Source organism: Haliaeetus leucocephalus, unplaced genomic scaffold, assembly GCF_000737465.1.
Source record: "Haliaeetus leucocephalus isolate CR32 unplaced genomic scaffold, Haliaeetus_leucocephalus-4.0 Scaffold406, whole genome shotgun sequence".
Taxonomy (NCBI): domain Eukaryota; kingdom Metazoa; phylum Chordata; class Aves; order Accipitriformes; family Accipitridae; genus Haliaeetus; species Haliaeetus leucocephalus.
The window spans coordinates 6410432-6431971 of NW_010972842.1; the positions used below are offsets into that span (position 1 = coordinate 6410432).

Sequence of the window (21540 nt, forward strand, 5' to 3'; positions counted from 1 at the left end):
CTTCTCCAACCCAACCCCGTGACTCCGGGGTTTGTGACGTCGCAACATAGGGGATGGGCACAGCGTCCCTCACAGGGAGAGAGCTCAGCTCTGCAAGCTATGCCAGAGGGGATAGGAGACATTTATCTGATTATTAGAAGCACCTAACTGGCAAGCATTCCACTACACATTTAGGATTGGTATCAGCAACACGGCAGATAAACCACAATTCAAGATACTTAGCAAATGTTGATAAGCACCTAGAAATTTCTAAGTGCCCTTCCATGGCTAATCGCAAAATTTCTAAGCACACAGACACACACACGCATGGTTAGGTGCACGTCCTCTGGGGTGCTGGTTCCCCAACTATGCGCTTCTCCCTGGGGAGACGTGGGTGCTCTACGTGCTCCCTACCCACTAATCCATCCACTGGTGAGAACACATGCCACGAGCCCCCCTGCAGCGCTGCACCCCATCAATGTCAGCGTGCTGGCTGCACGCAGGCTGCTCACACCATCCAGCCACGAGCCCTGGCTTTGGTGGCTGCCGTTTCCCTCGTCCCACTCCCGGGTCTCATCCCTGGTCATAACTTCTCACGTTCCCTTGAAATTTCTTTCCAGCCTGACTCTTTCTACTCTCGTGAATCTCCTGGTAGTCCCCTGTCTACTGTTTAATTCAGCTGATGGTTGTCTCAAGTAAACTTCACCATTCCTACTTTCCACATGGTGTTACCAGTTTGGGGCAACCACCTTTCTCGAACGCACAGTTTTGTGTACTGTGTTCACACCTGCCGTGCACACTCACCTCGCTTTAGCCTCTGTTATCTGGGCACGCTACCGAGAGAGAGCTCTGCAAACTCCCCCACAGCAAACTACTAGCCGTGGGTAGCAGATGTGGCTGGTAGTGGCCAGAAGACTACAGCAAGTGGCAGTGAGATCTGAGGACATCGGGACAGGTGAGAGGCCACCACACCAGCCCTCTGGGCAGCGGGTCCTGCAGGTCTGGCTGAAGCAGGATCATCGGCAAGATTTTATTGTAATGTAGGAGGCTTTGGTGAATATGGCTAAAGGCAAGGGGCTGAGATGAGGCTCAGCCCGTTTTGTCTCCTGAGATCCTCTTTGTCATATCAGAGCAATTCCAGCTAGCTGGAGCTGCTGCAACTTGATGGTAACATTAAGTGGAAAGACACATTCCTTCCAAAAAAACCCACCCCAAACACTGTAAGGCTGATATGGGAGAGTCCTCAGATGCTGTTGGGCACTTGGACCAAATGGGTGCACCATGCTCTGACCCACGTACATGTGGGAAAGGAAGAAAAAGGATGAAGCATGGGAGATCAGAAAGGCATCTTCAGCCAGGGAAGCAGGGATGAAGACGGCTACAGCAAGGGCTGCAGCGAGGACCACGTCTGAGGCTGATGCCAGCAGACATCTGTGAGCCACTGATGAGCTGTGAGCCCAGAGTGAAAGCGCTGGCACCTGCTCTGCAGAACCCAATTCCAGAGGCAATGTTCTCAGCTGCAGGTTGAGGAAGAGGGCATATGCTGAGAAATGCTGAAAATTAACTGATCAAGATGGCCAACAGTTAAGGAAACAAGTCACAGCAGCATGTTGAACTTTGAGCCTTTCCTCCTCCTTACTAATTAGTCACTTTTTCCAAGGCTGTCAAGATTCACCCTCACAGCCTCTGTACCCCATCCTTGCTTACAGTGTTTTCAGGTGTTTCTTTTTTAAGGAAAAAAAGCATTGAATTAACATGCTGACTGCAAACTGTCACTCAGTCTTGATTCTTGGCTGCTGCATCTTGTTCTCTGAGCCTCTGCTTGCCTTGCCTTGTTAAAAAATAAACTCTTTTGGAAAAGAACTGTTCAATGCCCTGGGTTGTAGTGAGAAAGAGCAGTTTCTCAACTGGGCACAGAATTACCAATAACAAAAATATCCCTTTCTTATTTACGCTTGGCAGTTTTCAGCAGTCATCGCCTTGTGCACAAGTTGTGTGGTTATGGGTGGAAAAAATAGCTTATAGCTACTTGCATGAGTGATGATATATCGTCAAGCAAAAAATTATAATTAGTGATAATATATGAATTGAATGCTAGACTCCCATGGTTTGGTGCTCAGGCACTGATTTATGCTTTACAAAAATAGCTTATAGCAATGAGCTCCATGCTGCCATTACACCAAACCAATATTTCATCTCAGTCTGTACATCCCCTGAGAATTTTAAGTGTAATCTGAGCATGCAATCGTCCAGAAAAGGAGGAAGCATTGCTTTTATGTCATGGTTTTTGCTCCTGCCTTAACTCCCAACTTCTGTCTTGAAATTGGACCAGCTAAAAATGAGTTGTGCAAATGTTGTTTCTTTGCACTTTGTGACGTCTCTGACAAAATGATCTTTAAATTCCATTTCCAGAAGAACAGTACAGTATACTTTTCACAAAAGTAAGCATCAAAAAGTACAGTAGGGCACATTATATTCTGTCTTTGCCTGTGTTGATATGCGGTGTCATTGATTTTGAGCTTTCAATTGATATCAGCCAAAACAGAACCTTTCATCTGAATCAGCTACACTTCAGAAATTACAAATGGAAGGAAAATGGATCCGTGCCTCACTATATTCAATTCTGCAAACCAAAAGCTGGCTTCCATAGCTTCCCCTCAGTCATTTAAGAAGCTTCATGCAGACCTGCTATGTTTCAGTGTTTTGTGCAGGCATCAGGGAAGCCTGTGTCACTGTTTGCTCCTGCTTCCATTCTCTGAGAATGAACATTGCCTTAGGTTTGAACCTCCTGGTTTCAGTTTAAAATTTTGAGCCTGAAAACTCAAGGGGAAATGAAGGGCCAAGCCCTTGAGCTTACAGGGTTGCACTGTGATAAAACACATCGGTGTAGGGTTGTGTCGACGAGGCCCCCATGGTAACCAAACTCAGCCCGGGGGGGACCGGTGTTGTCACTCCAGGTCTGCACGAGGACTGGCTTCCCCAGCGACCTCGAGGTCTGAAGGAACGGGATGGGAAAAAGCAGAGGGAAGACCCAGGCTGAGCTTTTGGATTCATCGTAGAACTTGGACTGGTCTGCACTTTAAGAGGGTTTAATAGAAAAGTGTTGCACAGATCTCGTTTGTATTCTGCTGCTTACCACCAGTGTACGAAGGGCCTGCATTTGCACACAAATTCCCTTTGTGAGTTGAGCTGCCTCTATAGCTCTCCTGATGGTGACATGTGGAAAATGGAGTACCTGCATTTGAATTTTAAATTTCTTGTATTAGAGGGGAATTAGGCTGTGCTGATAGTGCTTTAGATGCACTAAATGCTAGGACTAGCTTTCTTGAAGCCAGCTTCACAACCATCTCATAGGCGGTGACATAGCTATGAAGAAACTGTCGTGGAGGGCTCTTCATACGCTCAGCCCCTGTTAATACAGAGGTTTTACAAGACGACATGAATCAGGCAAATGAGTGCAGTTTCTTTTTGCCAAGAACCATCTCCCTATGGAAAAAAATAATGTGTAATAAGCACCATGAGTGGGATGGCCAACCAGAGCTAAATGGATAATTCTTACTTGGCATTCCCATACAATGAGTGATTCACTTGGCAATCACAAGGTCCAATTATCTTTTAATACTCTTTTTGGGGGGATGTGATTATGATATATTGTGCTTACAAGTAGAAAAACAATGCTTTCACTAATAATGTTTTTAATTTTATTAGTAAGAAAGTGCATTGCAAAATATAACTTTTTTCAGCTCTCTTCTAGCTTTGAAGATTTTTTTAATACCAATATTAATATTCTCCCTAATCCTGGTATTAAAAATTATGCATTATTTTAATGTGTTCCATGAGCAGAAAAACACACCATTTCTACTGCCAGTTGGTTCTCCACCAACTTGTTCTGCAACAGATATAACAAGCTATGCCATACAGGGAAACTAATTTCATCAGAGGGCACAGAAGTGTAGATGCCAGGTTTTTGTAAGCCAAAATCTCATGACACCCTTTTTTGTGAGGTTCAGCATAAGTCAGGCTGACCGTAAATTCAGAACATTTCCTTTATTCCTTGGCTAATCTCAACATTTAGCGAGCACATGCAAAAGTAAGAACCACTTTAAGAATTTATAACTGTACTTGGCAAGTGACGGGGGGCGGGTAAAAAATACGGCAGAGCCAGCAAGACTTTAAAGCTCTACCATGATAGATCTTACCTGGAGAAAGTACTGCAAAGCTGTCAATAGCTGCTTGTAAAGAGTAGAGCTTGAAATAGGGAAAACACGCTTTTTCCCTGTCAGAATGGCACGAAGTCTTGGCTGAAGCCCTTGCCTGGCCTATCCATCTGGCTGATGTGAGAAATGAGATATCGATTTTTCTTAGACCGTACGATCAGAAACTTAGAGGAGCCACAAAGCTAGCAAATAATACACCGTTTATTACACTCTGAGTGAGATGTTGGAAAACTTTTGCAACACACATCTTTCTATTTACCAAATGCAACTTAATTCACATTATTAACCACAGAAATACAGAACACACACTGCTAGATTTGCTTCTGGTGAGAATTGATGTAGCTAGGAACTGGCTTATGTGCCGCAGCTTTCCATGTTACAGATGGTTTGTTCACTAAAAGGAAATAATTCCTTTGTTAAAAATAAGCTGTAAATCTGCAGTTTTTCAGAATCGCTCCATTAAATTAGAAACATGGTTGCCGCTCATTTCAAGGAACTGTGTGCATCCAAATCCATTCTGTATCCTTGAAATTATTGATGTAAGCACCCAGAATGATCTCTTATCTAGAAAATAGTACACAAGAGGAAATCAGAGTGGAAAGTTTCATATATTAGATAATATATATTATAAGAAATTACAAGGTAAAGTCAAGAGTACTTGTAGGTACTTGCAAGAAATTAAGTAAGTTCTCAATATGCAACAACATAAGATATTTCATTCTTTCTCCTCAAAGTCACTTACCTACAAGAACCAAAACAGGGAAGTCCGAAGATCCAGAAACATTAGTGGGAAAGAGAAAGACATGCTGCTGGCCCCAATATTTGGCATCAGTAGCAAGTTTGCATTATTTTATCCCTGGTAGAGAGACACAGTAGTTCGAAACTTCGTTAATAAGCCAAAAAGTCCCAGAGGGCTGCGCTTTCCCATAGGAGGTCTTTTAATGATAGACCAGCACTCGCGTCCTAAGCATCTGTTCTGCTGACTGCCATCACTTTAAATAGCCACTGCATTAGCCTGTCTGCATTTAAATCAGCAAGGCGATAAATAGGCCTAGTTCGATTTCAGAAAGTGAAACAGGTTTGGTCTGTGGCCCGTGAAGGCAGGTGGGACCCCCCCCATGCCCGTACCACCCTGGGAATATCCCCGCATCTCGGCAGCGGTCCACAGGCAGGCCTGGGGGGCTGACGTACCTCTTCTTAGCTGGATTGCACAGCTGGGTTTTCTTTTTTAGAGGTGCGTCCTCCTGCCAAAGCCAAGGAGGAGTGAGGGCTTTCCCAGGAAAAAGGGGGATAGAGGTGCTCCAGTTTTTACCTGAAATACTGTGTCCAAAACACTCGCTGCAGTGATGAATAGCCCTTCTACTCTGTTTTGCTGTTCAGGAGATTATGACTGTTTAGCTACAACCTGTTCTGTCCTGGGAAGCTTCACAGGACCCGACACCCTCTTCCTTCTACTGAAGCATTTCCATTCCACTTTAAATATTTATTACGTCAATGAGAGGTACATAGGAATGTATCCCTGGCTAATTTTCATTGCCATTCCTTGTCAATACAGAGTTTATTACGACTGACTTCCAATGAGAGCTCTTTGCTCCAGAATCCCCTGTCTGGTGTTGCCCACTTCTATTGATTTGTGATGCCATTTTTTTTTCTCTTTTAGCTTTCAGATTCAGGCCTAGAAGTGTATTTGTTCAACCAGGTTTGGGGTCATAAATAATTGAAATGCACTAAGAAGTGGTAGTTTTGTTTGGCTGATTTATATAGTGAGGAGAGTAAAGTGGTTGTGACCTTCTGGCTCTATCTTTGACAAGCATATAATTGGGAGACAAGAAAGAGGCTCAAAAGCATGCCACTACATGGAAAATGAGCCACTTCTGCTTATGAAGACATGAGGTTGTTCTTCTAAATTGGCTCTCATTCATGCAATGCATAGTCTATATATTTGCCTTTTAACAGCCCCGTTGGCTTTTCCCGACATGCTAGATATTCCTCAGTGTCTTGTTCGGTTAGGTTTGGTTTTAGCGGTCAGAGAATACAAAAGCACGAAAGCAATGCAAGCCTAATGAGTGAAATCATTGTGCATACAGTGCCAGGAACCTCAGCAGATAAACCCCAGGAACACAGAAAAGCAAGACTAGAGAGAGCAAAAAGAGGAGGAAAAATGCCCAAGCTGATCCTTTGGTTTGTTTTTCTGTCCCACTAATGGCCCTCAAGGAAAGGTGAGAAAAGTCCTTCACATAGAAGTGAAGGGAATGAGTTCCTTTGGTTTCAATGTGGTGCAGAATCATCTCCCTTCTTGGTCACTTGTGCTGCCTGTGTGAGTTCATGCCCTCTGCGGGGTTCACTGGCTTTAATTCTTCCATGTCAATGTAAATCCCTTGTGATCAGAAAGGGAGGACCTGGTTCCTTGCCTATCTGTTAGCACCTAAACATAGGAGGGACTCTACCATAATACAGGCCACTACGATGCCACTGTTTCTGCTTATCTGCACTGATCTAATGCTTCTAAATGGTTTATTATTTATGGAGACAATTTTAGGTCTAGTGTAAAATATGTTGTTCTTTTTGAAAAATCAAACCACAGTATATTAAGCATGAATTGTATGGAATTTTTTATATCGTTAGCTCTTGATGCACATGAGGAAATGCACTTTGCATCAGTCCTTGCAGCCCTTAGTGTCAATTTTTTATTAATGCTTCCCTTGTAATTCCGTATTTGTTTCTAGTGTAGACGGGGAATAAAACGGGAGCTCTCCAGTGATTAATATGACATTTTTGAGTTTTCATGGATGTTAACAAAAGACTGTGCGGTCCAGTGAATAAAAGCTACTTAGTGAGTTAAAAATGACACTAAGATTATATCCCATGCAGATGATTTTTTTAAATTAAAAATCTTTCATTAAATGCTTGTTGTTTTCCTGTAAGACAACATTTCCAAAAAGACTTAGCAGTCCATAAATGCAATGGGCAAGTTCATGATCAGCTGTCGTGCTGTTATTTGATTAGCTCTAAATCTGCGTGGGTTGTGAGTGCTGACAACCTGTTGTCACGGGGCCCCTGCTCTGTAGCATTCAGTTTTCTGTCTCCTGAGAGGCACACGCATTTGAAAGCCCCAACCGCAGGGCCTGGGGGGGCACGTTGATGGTGGGTCCTTCCTCTCGCCCACCCCATGCCTTGCGGTAACTGGACATCCAGGAATGCAAGTGTCCTGGGCAAAAAAGAGACCAAGCTAAAGACAGCATGGCTAGGCTCAAGGCTACGGCACTCAGCAAGGATAGATGGGGTTTTTAAGCGGATTAAAAAAGAAGCATAGGGAAAAGGTAGGAATGGGACCAGAAGGGTGCAGGGGGTCATGGCTGGGCACTTGCGTCCTGGGCAAGTGAAGAAGAAAGCAGAGAAGGGTCTTACACTCCAGGTTCCTCCATCCCAGAAGAGCACCGAGATTTGCGACTGCAGCGCAGCTGAGCTGAGTACAGTTTTTATTTAGGCAAGTAATCCTAGCTTGTCCCAAGGAGCCCTTGAAATCAAGCATTCACCTGATTCATGACCGCTCTCAGAAAATTTACAGTGTTGAAGCAGATATTTAAGTAAAAAAAAATTCGCCAGTTCTATTCATTTCTTCAGGCTAAACATTTTCTGATATACACCTTACAAATTCAGGCCATGATAAATGGTGTTCTTCAAAGACAGGCTTTGGTTTGACGTATTATGTTATTGTCCCACGACAAAAACATTGCCAGTTCTAACAATACACATTATCTGGTGAGCTTCTATACCTATTTTCACTAAATACATTGAAAAAGTTTTTGTTGCTTTAATGGGGTACATATGCAAAACTATAGTATAGGCCAAGTATGAAAGAAATACAGATTTGAGGAACTGCTACTGTGGAGAACTAAAGGTGAAAGTGAGTAAGGAAAAGAAATTGTATTCAGAGTTAAAAAGCAGTTTTGTCCCAGCATAAATATAAATGAGGTTTCTGCTGCTTTAGAGTTTTGGGTTTTTTTTCTGGGTTTGAAGTTTTTATTCTGGCCATAAAGGAGGGAGGGAAATTATATGCAGTCACACAAATAGGGTCAAAAATTTGTTCCGTTTGAACTTTAACCTATGAACTAAATAGGATATGGATTAGCTCAGGCTGCAAATCTGAGTAGAGTTAGGAAATGTCAGCTATGTTAATAAGCAAGTAGACAATTATCAGGGAATCACCGCGAAAGTAATCTTCTTGCTAAGCCATTGAAGATAAGCCAACAGGTTGCAGCTGTAATTGGGGGGACCAAGGCCCACAATTGGACAGACCGGACCCCTCTTTTCACAACCGTGGTGTTTCAGTCACATGTCTTGTTCTTTGTGTCTGTAATTTTTTGCATCGCTGCCCCTAATTGTGCACCCTTTGAAAAGCTGCCCTGTATCAAATGGATCCTTTCCTTTGCAACGCTTCAAGGGGCCTTCCCGATGTTACCAACACAACTCAGAAAACAGAGTAGCTTTAAAACCGATTTGACTTTTTTTCTTCTTGCCTCAGTCAAACAAAATAGACCAACAACTTTATTTCTAGTCGACATAATTTTCAGGTTTATATATATTTATAGCCTCTTTGAACTTCATCCCTGCGGAGAAAGTGATGGAAAAGCACATCTGCACCGTGCCAGGTACGCTATGTAAGTGCTCCAACCCTACCAAATCCCATGGGTTAATAGCACTCTTTCATTTAGCATGTGCATAAATATTTCAGGGCCCGGGTCCTAAGATGAGGGAAAAATCTGTTGAGACTTCCCTGGGCCTTGGATCCACTCCCTGATGTCTATTTGGTGCCTCCTTGGCCAGAGGTCATCTTCCCTCAAGGCAGCGAGCTAACGGTTGGCAACCTCTTTGCCAGCTCTCCTACTGCTGCGAGGTCTCTGTGACAGGAGGTTTCTTTCAAAACTAGGTGCATTTAACCCGAACCGGTGCTAAGGGTATGGCTAGAGAGCCACAGGCAGGGACAGTGACACGGGTTGACCACCTCCTGAAGACCTTCAGCCGTAGGGCAGTAGCTGTCGTGTGCTGCTCCTAACCAGTCAGCTGGATCACAGCAGAGGAGGTGACAGCAGCATCGCCAAACCGCTTCTCCATCACCAGCTCACCATGCATTTGGTTTTTCAGTCCAGGATGCTTTTTCATCCTGAGGAAGTTTTTTTAACAGCTGAGCGATATCTGCACTATTCAGCCGGTGCCGTCTCAGGATTTTTTGGTGTAGAGCAGTACAGCACTCAGGAAATACACTATAAATTCACATCTAAGCTTTCCTCTGATCTTGCTCTCACTAAAGCTGGGGAAAAATTTATTACCTAATTCACTTGAAACCATTCTGTATATTTATTTTTGTACATGAAAAGCATTTTGGTTGCAGTGAAATCTCTGCTTTTCTATATTGTTACAAACGTCCATGTGTCTTCAGTTCTGATTCACTCCATGCAGGCAATGGCTGCAGTTGACCTTGTACTGATTGATCGTTCAGAAATCCAGGTTTACACTTACAAACTAGATGAATGCAAAACTGCTGGAACACAGCTGAAGAACACAATAAAACACAGAAACTGTTTCAAATACTAAATCCAGCACAAGTTTGCCTTCACTGTTGTGTGTACTGGGCCAAATTCAGCTTTCTGTAGGATTTGCTTCTGCTGACCAGGTGTACACAAGGATATATTTCATATATCAAACTTAAATTCTAAGCTCAAGAAAGTCAAATGCAACAGCTGAGAAGCTTTATGTGCAAATGGATATTACCCACAAGAAGCAATTCAAACACATGAAGCATGCAAAAATCATTTGAAAGCCACACAAATGACGAAAACTTGCTATAAAAAGATCACTTAAATGGGCTGTATAAATGTCTGAATATCTACAGCTTTGCTGGGAATTGATGAAGCATTTTAAATTTTGGTGTAAGGTAATTCAAGAATTTAGATCTGTGAGCGTGGGGGTGAAAACTGGCCTCCTGGGCTGCAGATTTTGGAAGCTGCTTCTGTTAAAAAAAAAAAGCCTGGATCCTTGATTTGCTTTAATCCTCATTCAGAAGATAAACAAAGATAATTAGGATTTCAGCGACCACTTTCTCAGTCTGGTTCAAGTCCCAGAGCAATAGGAAATAGAGATGAGTCTGAACTGTGAAAACTGGGATTAAAGTAAGAATTTGACTCCAAATTTATCCAAATTCAGTGATGTTAATTGTGCAGCTTCTTAGGAACATATCAAATGCACAGTGGGAATGTATATATTTTAGGTTTTATAAATGGATGGTTAACACTGGCTGAAACCTCTAAAGCAACACAGGTGATCTCTAGCCCGAGGAGTGATAAATTCCATGTAAGAAAGTTTGAAGACATGGCAGAACAAGATGATCTGTTACAAGAACCATCAGTGCTGTGCTGAGATAGGCCAGCACTGACAGTCATCTGCCAGGTACTGATACTGATGCCCGTAAAGGAGACGCAGGCGAGAGCAGCACATCATTTTCTGAATAAAATACCAAGCAGAGGGTAATGTAGTAGCAAAACCCAGTATGTCGCCCTTTCCCCAGTCTATATCCAGCCAGAGGAAGCCAAGCCAATAGCTTTGTGCTGAAGGAGTTAATTTGGTGTGACAGGGATGTTAAAAGCAAGTGCTCTTGCTGCTGAGGCTGGAGGGCAGGAGCTGCCCGGAGCAGGCAGGGACTGGTTGAGGTGCGATACCTGTTTCTGCTGAGTCGTGCTGGTTTCAGTGGGATCACAGGCTCTGTGGGTTGCATTTCTCCTTCCTTTGAAGGCAGCAGCAGCTGAGCAGCCTCTCAAGTTTACCAACTGAGGAAAGAATTATTTCTTCCTCACCTGCTGTGTTCTTCACAGGAGCATCAGGGCCCATCAAACGTGATTATTACCCAGTGGAAACTTAAAATTGCAAAACAGACTAATTAAAAAAAGATCATTTAAGCAGTATCAATATTACCCCCTCACCTTGCCACCGGCAATGTCTGCAAGGCCAAATTTTCACACCATGTGCATTAGCTGGGCTTTGACATCCATTTGTCACCAGCCCGACCCGGCTGGGCAGGGGAAGAGGGGCTGCCCGGTCCAGGCCATGCGGGGACCACCTGAAAAGTGGCATCCGCAGGCATCTCCCCAAAAAAGTCCTGCAGAGGGAAAGCCGGCCGTGGGAGGGGGCTCGCTCTGGGTTGACGGGAATAACTTCTGCAGAGCCTCATGAGCACGAAACACCAGAGCGGTGAGAGGACTGCGCTTTGAGGGGTGTTTGTGAGCAGTCATATTTTGTCCGTGGCCAGTGGGAATGAGGCGAACACAGGACTTTTGCCTCGGAAAGCAAATAAAGGGCCTGGCTTCTTGCCTCTTCCCAGGGAAAAATATTTTTCAGACAATAAGAACTTTTTGTTCCTGACTTGAAGGCAGACATTATCTTTCCTAGGCTGTGGGCTGCGCATGTTGGGGTGATATGGGAGCTCCTGGGACAGTCCCAGTGCTATCCCTGCATCCCTCCGCACTGACAAACCGCTTGACTTGCCAAATCCATGTACGGCAGCCAAAAGGGAAGGGTTTTTGCCTTGCGAGGTTGCAAGAGGAACCATCTTGAGCTGGGTCATTCCGGCCACAGCTTATGGAGAACCCAATCACGCATAGCTAATAAAAGAGCAGAACTGCCCAAAGACACCTTTAGCTGGGGTGCTGCCCCCCCCCCCCGCCGGAGCGGGTCCTAAGCATTTTTTTTTTTTGCCTTTTTTTTTTTTTTTTACATTTTTACCAAAGGCATTAGGAAAATAAACAGGAAAGGGCTGTGGCCAGCTCAGTCAGATCAAATATTCAAAAGAAGAATCAGCCAAGGAGCGTCTTCTAAGAACTAAGGTAGCCATGCAAAAGGCTGTATCCTTCTTCTTCTTCAGATCAGCAGTCAATAAAAGAGGGACAGGACTGAGTTAGCATGAGTAGGATTGCTGGTTGTTTTTCTATTTTGTTCCCCTCTCCCCTCAATGAAATTGCCCTCCCTCCCTGCCACGAAATTGCACTTGAGTCAGTACTTTGTTTCTGCTGCTCTATTTAACAGATGCTCTAGCTGTGGTGATGCAATTCTAGTTATTTTGGTTTACAAATATGACTCAGTCCTAAAGTAAGCCCTTAAACAATTTTATTTTACGGTTCCAAGCAATACCGCTGATACATAAATGACATCCTGGGAGTTACCTTGGAACTCCGAAATGGCAAAATGATGTTACTGATGAAGACAGATTTTAAGATGAAGCATAGTTACTGAGTTTTGTTCTCTTATGGATGAAATATTATGTGATCAATAGATTATTAGGGTTTGTAGTAGTTGAAGTCTCATGTTATAGAAATAATCTGTGAACAGAGTAGTAAAATACAGGGTTGCAAATCTCCTGTTATAGTAAACAATGCCTATTTGTCATTTTACAGACTGTTTAAACTCTGGCAATAAGAAAATAGTGATTAGTGCAGACCTAGATGAGTAATTGATTTTAACAATTGATTTTTTATTTTTATCATTTTGCATTAGCAGCATACTGACAAAAACAAAAAAGTGAAATACACTGACACGCTAGTGGCCGTCCACATGGCTGATGGACAGCCAGGGCACAGAGATCTGAGAAACGGGGTTTACAACGTTGTCTTTTTTCTTTTCAGGCCCTCTCTAAAACACTTCTTCTTACTCAAAAATCCAGTGGTATGCTTTGTCTTTTCTCCCAGGACAGAGATTTGGCCACCATGCTAAAGCACCAAGAAGTTTTAAATTTTTAATTAGAAATTAAAATAGCAACAGAAGAGAAGGCCAGGACTGTGACTTGGCAAATACGGCTGTGACTTGGGCAGAAGATGCGACTGCAGTGGGCTTTACTGGTGCACTGAAGACGAGACGCTTCTCCACGGGTCACCCACTCAGGAGATGCCAGAGCTGCTCTAGTCTTCTCACTCGTATTACTCTGAAACATTTTCTTTATATAGTTGGCAAAAGCTATCTGGTGATTTTTTAACTTAAATTATTAACTGGTTTGGGGACAAGTGAAACTGCATTTGCCTGTAAGTAAGTTTCACTATAAAAAAATAACTAGCTGAGCCCTACTGTAAAGCTCCTGCTATTTTTATCTGAGAAAGCAAGGGAGTCCCCGCCTGTTGAGAGGCCACGTGAACCGAGCACCGTCCCTGTGCGGCAGCGGGAGTCCCCTCCGCTTTGGGGGAGACCCCCGAGTGCCCCTGTCCCACGCAACCTACCCCGCGGCTGAGCGCTTCCCCACGGCGGGGACACGGGTGACCCATTCGAGGTCACGGACTCACCGTGCCCGCGGAGGAGTTGCCACCCCATACGCATCCCGCGTTTGAAGTCAGCAGGATCCGAGATCCGGGCTCCGCGGCTCACGAGGTTGCGCTTCTCCGAGGTGCCCCAGGGTGAACCTGCTGTAGCCCAACACAATTAATGGCAAGACCCTATGCCGGCACCGCAGGAGGGCAGTTTTACAGCACTCCCTGCACAAATACCCACTTTTAGGCACCCTAGAAAAAAGCGGTGGCTAGTATTTCAGCTAATGACTTAACGACCGTATTTCCCCAGTTGCGCCGACAAAGGGGGAGCGCTCGCGGAGGGCAAAGACGTCCTTAGCCGTAAGGTGGGCTGAGGCAGCCAGCCCCCTGTTCTTGTCCACGGTAAATCTGTGAGTACCACGAATCCGCAGCTGCGGAGTTAGCTCCCTTTTCAACAGTTTACAACGCTGCTGCTTTTTGTCAACTTGTTTCACCATAGCATTGAAGTCAGCATTGTAACCGAAGACGTCTCCATCTTTATATCCGTAGGTCTATTAACTTAGGGCAATTACTCTGCAGAGAGGTGACAATTCCTTTATGGAAGTTATTGAATTCTGGTACTGCAAACACTGCAAACACTGCATCAATAATGAAAGGCCAGTAACAGAGCACAACGTACCTGCATCGTTCAGAAATATAATTTTTTTTTTTATGGACTATACCGTCTGACAGATAATTTAGGCCTGGAAATTAGACATCAATTTTTAATAATATTTAAATTTACTTTTCAAGGAAAATTAAAAACTGGAGCTACTAAATACTGGCTTGACTGAACAGGAGGGAGATGGGGAAGAGGGGGTGAAAGGGAATTAAAACAAGGGTCACCGAGATGCCTCATTGGACTTTGCTGACCTTTAGAACTCCCAACTGATTAGTAACCTTGAACATTGATAAATTAGATAATATTCACTCAACGCATTCTCATTTTTTATTTAGCAGGGATTTCCAGCGTTGCTCAGCAGTATGACTTCTGCTCTTTACATATGTGTAACACTGACTGTCTCTCCAAGGATTTGATTCAAGTTTTAGCTATTATTTTATGTCTCAATTCTTGGCCTGTTTCTTAGTGTGTTACACTGTGCTTCATGAATCTACAACAGCAGAAAGATCCTACAACACTTAGCTCAGAGTAGGCAAAAAAAGGAAAGAGATACTTGTTTTCCATCTATACGCCATTTTAGTTTTGCTTAAAAGCTGGGATTAAACACCAGTATTACTCTGCATTTGAGAAAGGATTGAGAAAAAATTTGGAGATAATTTTCCTTCTAGTTCTCGTATTTGTTACAGCTCTAAATCCGATGTCAGTGGATGCACTGAACGAGATAAAAGGCAGGGACACTTGTCTTACCTGTAACTTACCTACCCATGGACCCAAAGCAGGAATGCTTACCACTGTTCTGTGGATATCTGCCCTTCTCCCTACCAGCTCCACTGCTCTCCTTCAGCGCTTTCTACAGCTTCTGCCAGAGCCCAAGGATTCTGCTCTTGAAAAATGTTAGCTCTTTTCAAAAAAAGAAGTCTGGTCTTCATGCATTTCCTATGTCTATCTTACACCTTTTCTTGAATGAAATTGAAGTGCAGTTCTTAAACAGTAACATCTTCTGTTAAACCTTCTCTCAGAAATAGGCACGCAGCTGCCACTGAAATCCACTGGAGATGTGCCTCTGCAGCCAAGGGGAAAACCTGACTTCCTGACGATAACTAGCAGGCAAGAAAACACTGTACAGAAAACAGCTTCTTTTTCAAGGAGCTGACACTCTTCTTTAAAAACTTTGACTGCAGCGTGCCAGGAATGGGACAATCCAGTAAAACCCTTGAGTACCTGTTATTTATGGACTAGGTGAGGAAAAGGGTTTATTTGGTCTGAAAATCTTCATAGCTTTAATGGTCCAATGTAGACTATCAGGTTGGGGGTGGGGGGGTGTTGCATTTTTTTTTTCCAGATTTTTAGTTTCTTGGTCCTGTTTGTATTATTTTCATTCAGTGGCCTGGCATCTCTTGTATTCCCTGCTCCATAAACATCCACTACTCAGCAGACACCAGGGCTCAAGGGAATACACCAGATACCTGCAGTTGCATGGCATTCCTTTGATCTCCTGCTGTACATGAAACACTGTGAAGTAGCATCTGTTTGCAGGAAAATAATTCTGTTTGTAAAAAAAAATATACATGGCCTTCCCTTGTAACTTCGTAATACACAGGGGTAATATTAATGGAAGTTTTGCCTGTCCAAGTTGCATGATGATCTACTGAACAGGTAAGAGAGATGCTGAAGAGCAGCAAAGTCCTTTGAGAAGAACATGACTACTAAAGCAGTATTTAAAGGATGCTGTCATCTTGGGCAGTTTCCTCCTCTCCTGTTTTGCCTCCACTGTTCATGATGCATTCCTTACAAATTCAGCCTTTTCAGCCCGTAATTTGTAAGCACTGCTTTATTCTTTATTTCTCTTCCACAATAACATAGCTTTGGTCACGTAGCCTCTTTTATTTATTGTCCCAACAGTACAGTAGTGAAAACAGGGTTTGCATATTGCAGTGATCCCCACGCATTAAGACACTTTACACAAACAACAAAAACAGCTGTGGAGCTTATAGAAAGACAAATCAACCCAGGGCAGCTGGAGAGAGGAGGAATCTGGAGAAGATTCCCTGCAAATCTGAACAGATGCAAGTCACACACAAATGGTCTGTTCCCACTCTGGGTGACAGCATCCCGCTGGCACATGAATTTTCTGTTCTATCCACTGAAATGACTCAGACATATGAAGTTATTTATGTGTTCCCAGAAGAATAACAAAGATAAGACATAATAGGCATAAGGTCGTGCCGGGAAGAAGCTCCCATACGTAGAGGAGCTAGACCAGCGATACTCTACCTGTATGGCCCAGGTGCCTAGGCACGCTGGCAAAGAAGGAACAGTAACAACACGCATGAAAATGACATCCCTGAAAAGGAAAGGCAGCACAAACAGAAACGTAAGGTAAGAGAAATATTTATTTAAATTTGCACAATAACGAGCTTATACTGAACAAATTCAATCAAGAAATAATAGTAAGTGCAGTAAAACAAGGAAATATTGATGACTTTTCCCATCAGAAAACATTAAGAAGCCATGCCTGTGCATCACGGTTTTTCTTTTTTGTTTTTTTTTTTTTTTTTTTTAGTTTTTTGTTTTTACAATAACTTCTATCTTTTTTTTTTTTTTTTTTCAGCGCACATACTGTACATATCACATCTTAGCTGCTAGGTTCTTTATTCCTGAAGGCTTCATCCTTTTACTCAAACATCTGCTAAATTCTGCAGTGAGCAATCAAACACATTTGTGCAGATGCAACTATGATTAGGTAAAAAAAATCTCTGCATCTGGTCAAGTGTTGGACTCTCAAAGCTTCGGAAGACCCTGTAAGAGCTCCTAGTTGATTTTGGATCTTGACATCGTTATGTACAGCATTACAATGTGTCACTTTACACTAACCTAAATATTCTACATAATGATGTCAGACAGACAAATAGCCAGAAGATTTGGGCCTAACCTCATACAAAGGTTTACACATCCAAGCTTATCTTGAGTCCCATAAATTTCACGCTGATTCAGGTAACGAAGTTCATCATATATCTGCACTTTAGATGGACAAAACCAATCTAATTTTAGTTTTAATTTTGTACAATTTTTGGTCTAAAGGTCTTTTTTGTGAAGGAAAATTCTTTAACCAGAAACTGCTTGTGAGAGATGGTTGTTGGTGTCACAGTTCCTGAAGGCACTGTGGGTCCACTGAGCAACAGACGTGGCCATTCTAAAGGAAGGGAAAAAGGAAAGAATTGAAACAATTAGCATTTTGTACAAACCAAGTCAATTTAACAAGCTCAGCCATTTGCAAACACCCATCAGACTTGAATGTACAGATTTATAAAATACAAGACATCGACAGGTTTTGATTGGATTCACGACATTGTCGTCATGTCCTTCCCTTGCCCAAGGGAACGGGCTGTTATGATTCCTCTAATTGCTTGCTTTGCTGTGGTCTGTATCCCAGAGCTACAGTAGTCAAACTTCATGAAAGAAGCTGGGATCAGTGGAAGAAATGCTCCCGACATAAAGGTATCAGGCATCTGCTCAAGTACACAAAGCTCTTGAACAAGACAGGGAGCTTGGGAGTTTTATTTAGATCAGCCAGAAGGGACTCTGGGTTTTATTTAGCCCTGAATGCTTCAAGTTAATACAACCTGGCTGTAACACCAGCAAACATTAATCCATAAAGTTCTTCCTGATAGTCCAGACATTCTTCTGAGAATTTTAGCAATTAAGGGAACAGATTGCCTATGGACATCATTAAAGTACTGGAGAAATAATTTTCTGCACCTCTACTACTTCTTTTTTTAAGTCTGATTCTTACAATGCAAATAAAAGCATGTATTATTTTTAAATTACTCCAAGTATGTTTAGTTAACTGAACGGCCAGGACTGAATAAAGACCACGGTCTGAATCATTCCAACATTTTCTTTCAGTCCTTCTGTTACAGGAGGTTAGACAATCTGACTGCCCACCTTCTTTACTTGTGATTTGAAATGGTTTTGTGGCTAAGTCAGCTTTAGCTGATGCCCGGGTTTCTGAATTCTTAAAGGATTTGTGTAAACCTATTTTGCTATAGCTTGCTTAGAGAGGCTTAGACTGGAGCTTTGACCTTCCATGTGATGCTCTGCAGGAAAAGAGTGGGGTGACACAGGATGAATGAGATGGAGAACTATACAAACTGGGCACAGCCTGATTAACCTGATCTGGAGGGACCGGGCTTCTTGCAGGCAGAACTACAATATTAAAATGCTGCCAATATGAGCAGATGATAGTGTATTTCAAAGAAAACTGCCCTGTAAAGAAAACTGAGTAAGGTTTGGCTTGCTGAGGGACAAAGTGGTACATCTTCGCTGTTATGCAGATTCACACCTGAGCTGTATTAAATCTATGGGTTTGGGCAGAGTATCTGTTTTAATCTTACATATGTTCACAATGCAGCAATGGATTTTATTAGTCTGTGTATGTGTTTACACTGAATAGAAATTAGTCAACGCTTAAGGTGCAGCCTTTGCTTAAGAGAAAAGGGCAGATGGGAGCAGCACACGGGTGGCCATCAGCAGAACTGACACATGGCTTCTGCGTTGCCACTGATTTGCTACACAACAACGAGAACACGTTTCCCGTCACCAAATCTCAAAAGTGCTTTAGAGAAGAATCACACATAACTATTTGTCTTACAGATGGGGAAGCGGAGGCACAAAAACCTCAGCAACTTGCCCAAGCAAAAAGTAACTTCTAGCATTGGAACTGGGGTATGCCACCAGCTACGGACCCCAGAAGTATGGGTTTCTGCACATAAGCCTGTTTCAACATCCTTTGGGCAGCAGCTGGCTTTCTAACCATCAGCCACTCTGTCAGGTCACATCATTTTCTTCTAACCACCAACCCGTTCTGACATCAAGACAAATGCCTATGCTTACTTGGCACATACCGCTTCCCTCTTAAAAGGACTCTGCCTCGACAGCAGCAACCGCCGTTGCACGCAGTATTGCGTCAGGCAAAGTGGAGGAAGAAGGTGGTGCTTGACAGCTTCTGCTACACGATCTGTTACTCCCCATCTCTCCCAGGAGGTGTTGAAGTTAGATTATTTATTATGAGCACTTTTTCAAAGTAGTTAATTGTACTATGAGTTTGGCAAGTATCTTCCTTGGGAAGGACATAGGATAAAGACCAAAATCAACTCTGAATTTCAGTAATAATCAAAGATTTCTGGATGAATCCTGCTGTCTCTCTCCCTTTGGCTACTGCGGAAACACGCTGTCATTCTTCGGTACTGGATGATGGAAAATACAATTCACCTTACAGGCTTATTTTGAATGGAAAAACTTATTTTAACCTCCTTTTCTTTTGCATCCTTAAAAAAAGATGCCAGAATTCACATAAGCCCATAGCCACTAATTTTTCTCCTCAGACAATGAATTCCTTTGACTAAAAAAACTATTAAATGTTCTAAACATGATGTTGATTCTACTATTAATTTTAAAGCAAGAAAGCTATGTAACCATGTAACTAGTCCTTTAATTCTCAAAAGCAATTATTATTCTCAAAAGCAATTTAATCAGTTCTGATAACGCTATAGTATCACACAGAACAAATTTCTTGTGTGAAGTCTAGTCTTACATACCTCTTCGTCATTGCATATGTTCCCAAGATAGCATGGAGCTATATAGTAAGAACTGTGATCAAACTTGAATTGAGCTATCCTGGTGGAAAAGCAAAGCCCACTACCGTGTCCGCCGCACACTGCGGCATGGGCTGTTGTCCTGCTTCTGACCTGCTAGCACATTAAACCACCCTTCTAGCACAAGCAAGAGTAAAGTTAACTAAGCTGAACACTTTTACTGTTATCTCCGCTGTTTTAAAACTAGCGCAGACACCAACTATCCACCGACCGGACTCAGTGCATTAATATTTATATACCACAGAACAAGCTGGGAGAGAAGCATCTCTGCTTAATTTTTATGCCCTTTACCTTGCACTGGCAGAGGGTGCACTCTGTGCCGTGCTTGATCCAAGAAGATCCAGTGAAGCGAACGACGTTGGTTTCATCCAGGCAGGTTTTAGTGATGTCATTGCGAATGGTGTCCGCTTGGCAGGGGTCAGTGACACAGCGCAGGCAGCACTCGTTCTCGGGGAGGACGCTGAATTCACAATCCACCTCCGGGCACGGCAAGGGCCAGCAGTCAACTTCACCTTGCTGTTGACAAATATGACGAGAACAAGAGAAGATTGTTAGCTCTTGTTTTCTTTCATTACCTGTTCCTCTGACTCAGCAGTCTGCTTCTTAGCTGGCTAGTTGTATCCATCTGGTCCTATTCAGAAGTCGGTGCAGAGAACACTGATATCCACTCCCTGTGGGAGACACAGCAAGTTGGGTGCTTTTTTCTGCATGCTGTTCAGGAAGTGTATTAGAGTTAAATTATTTCAACATGCTCTGCATCAAGCTGCAGCTGAAAATTCTCCATAAACGTCATGCCATGTGGAATATGGCTATGTCCTTGCGAAATCCTACTTCTGCAAGTGACAGAAGCCATAACAGGGCTCTACTGCAAAACGCTTCAAATTCTCCAGTTTCACCTAGTTCTTACTTGTATTCAGACCGTCGGTTTGCCATAGAAAGCCCTCAAGTTCAGCTCTGGATGGGCTAGAGTTTATCTTGGCCACGGTTACAAATGCAGTGGCTGGACTAAGGGTGTCAAGCTACCAGCAGCCCAATGCAGCAAGGAACACCGGCATGTTTTCAGTAAGAGGACCTCCACCCCCTTACCATCCATTTAGGATGTTACAGTCAGAATACCTGAACTTCCAGACTCAATCACACTTTCTGCATGATGGGTTCAGTACAGTCAGGGTATAAAAAGGTCAAAAGAGAGACTTGCGCTGGGCCAGAATATTCTTAGGGGAAGTTCCTGTATGCCTGTACACAAACCTAAAGATGTCTAATCATTCACATCAGTTACTAGAAGCTGGGGTCAGCTTCCCTTCAACTCTGGACAAGGGCCAAAGTTTCAGATCTATTGGTCGAAGAAAAGACTTCACAGAAGTCATTAATCCATATTTCTTTTGGAGCAGGTCCATCTCCGACCTCCAACTTATTCAGCTCATTTGAGCACAGATTGAGTAGTCCAGATTTAAGGGGGGCAAAGAGAATTGCATTTGGCTCTAGAAAAGAAGTATTCACAAAAACTGTATCCAAGGCTTTGAGAATGATGAGTTCAATATCTCCAGAGCAAAAGCTGAAAAAAATTCCCAGGGATTTGCCATAGCTGAAAATTTACTCCTCTTGTTGCAGAAAGTATTGTGAACTTACTCTTTTGCAAAATTCTCATCTGGGTCAATTTTTGTCTTTTTGAATCACATGACAGTAAGAATGAAAGCAATCTTAAAACCAGTCACTGATCTTGATATTTCAATTTATTTTTTGTA

General features: G+C 42.9%; 1 protein-coding gene across 1 annotated transcript in view; it reads right to left on the minus strand.

The window, feature by feature from the left end:
- Positions 1-16516: 16516 nt before the first annotated feature.
- NELL2 (NEL-like 2 (chicken)) overlaps positions 16517-21540 on the minus strand; it is a 139101-nt gene continuing 134077 nt past the window's right edge. Inside the window, exons 18-19 of the mRNA XM_010574112.1 lie at positions 20087-20311; positions 16517-17334 (exon numbers count right to left, since the gene is read on the minus strand). Coding sequence (XP_010572414.1) covers positions 17284-17334; positions 20087-20311 — 276 coding nt within the window. The 3' untranslated portion in view covers positions 16517-17283. The remainder of the gene's footprint in view (positions 17335-20086; positions 20312-21540) is intronic.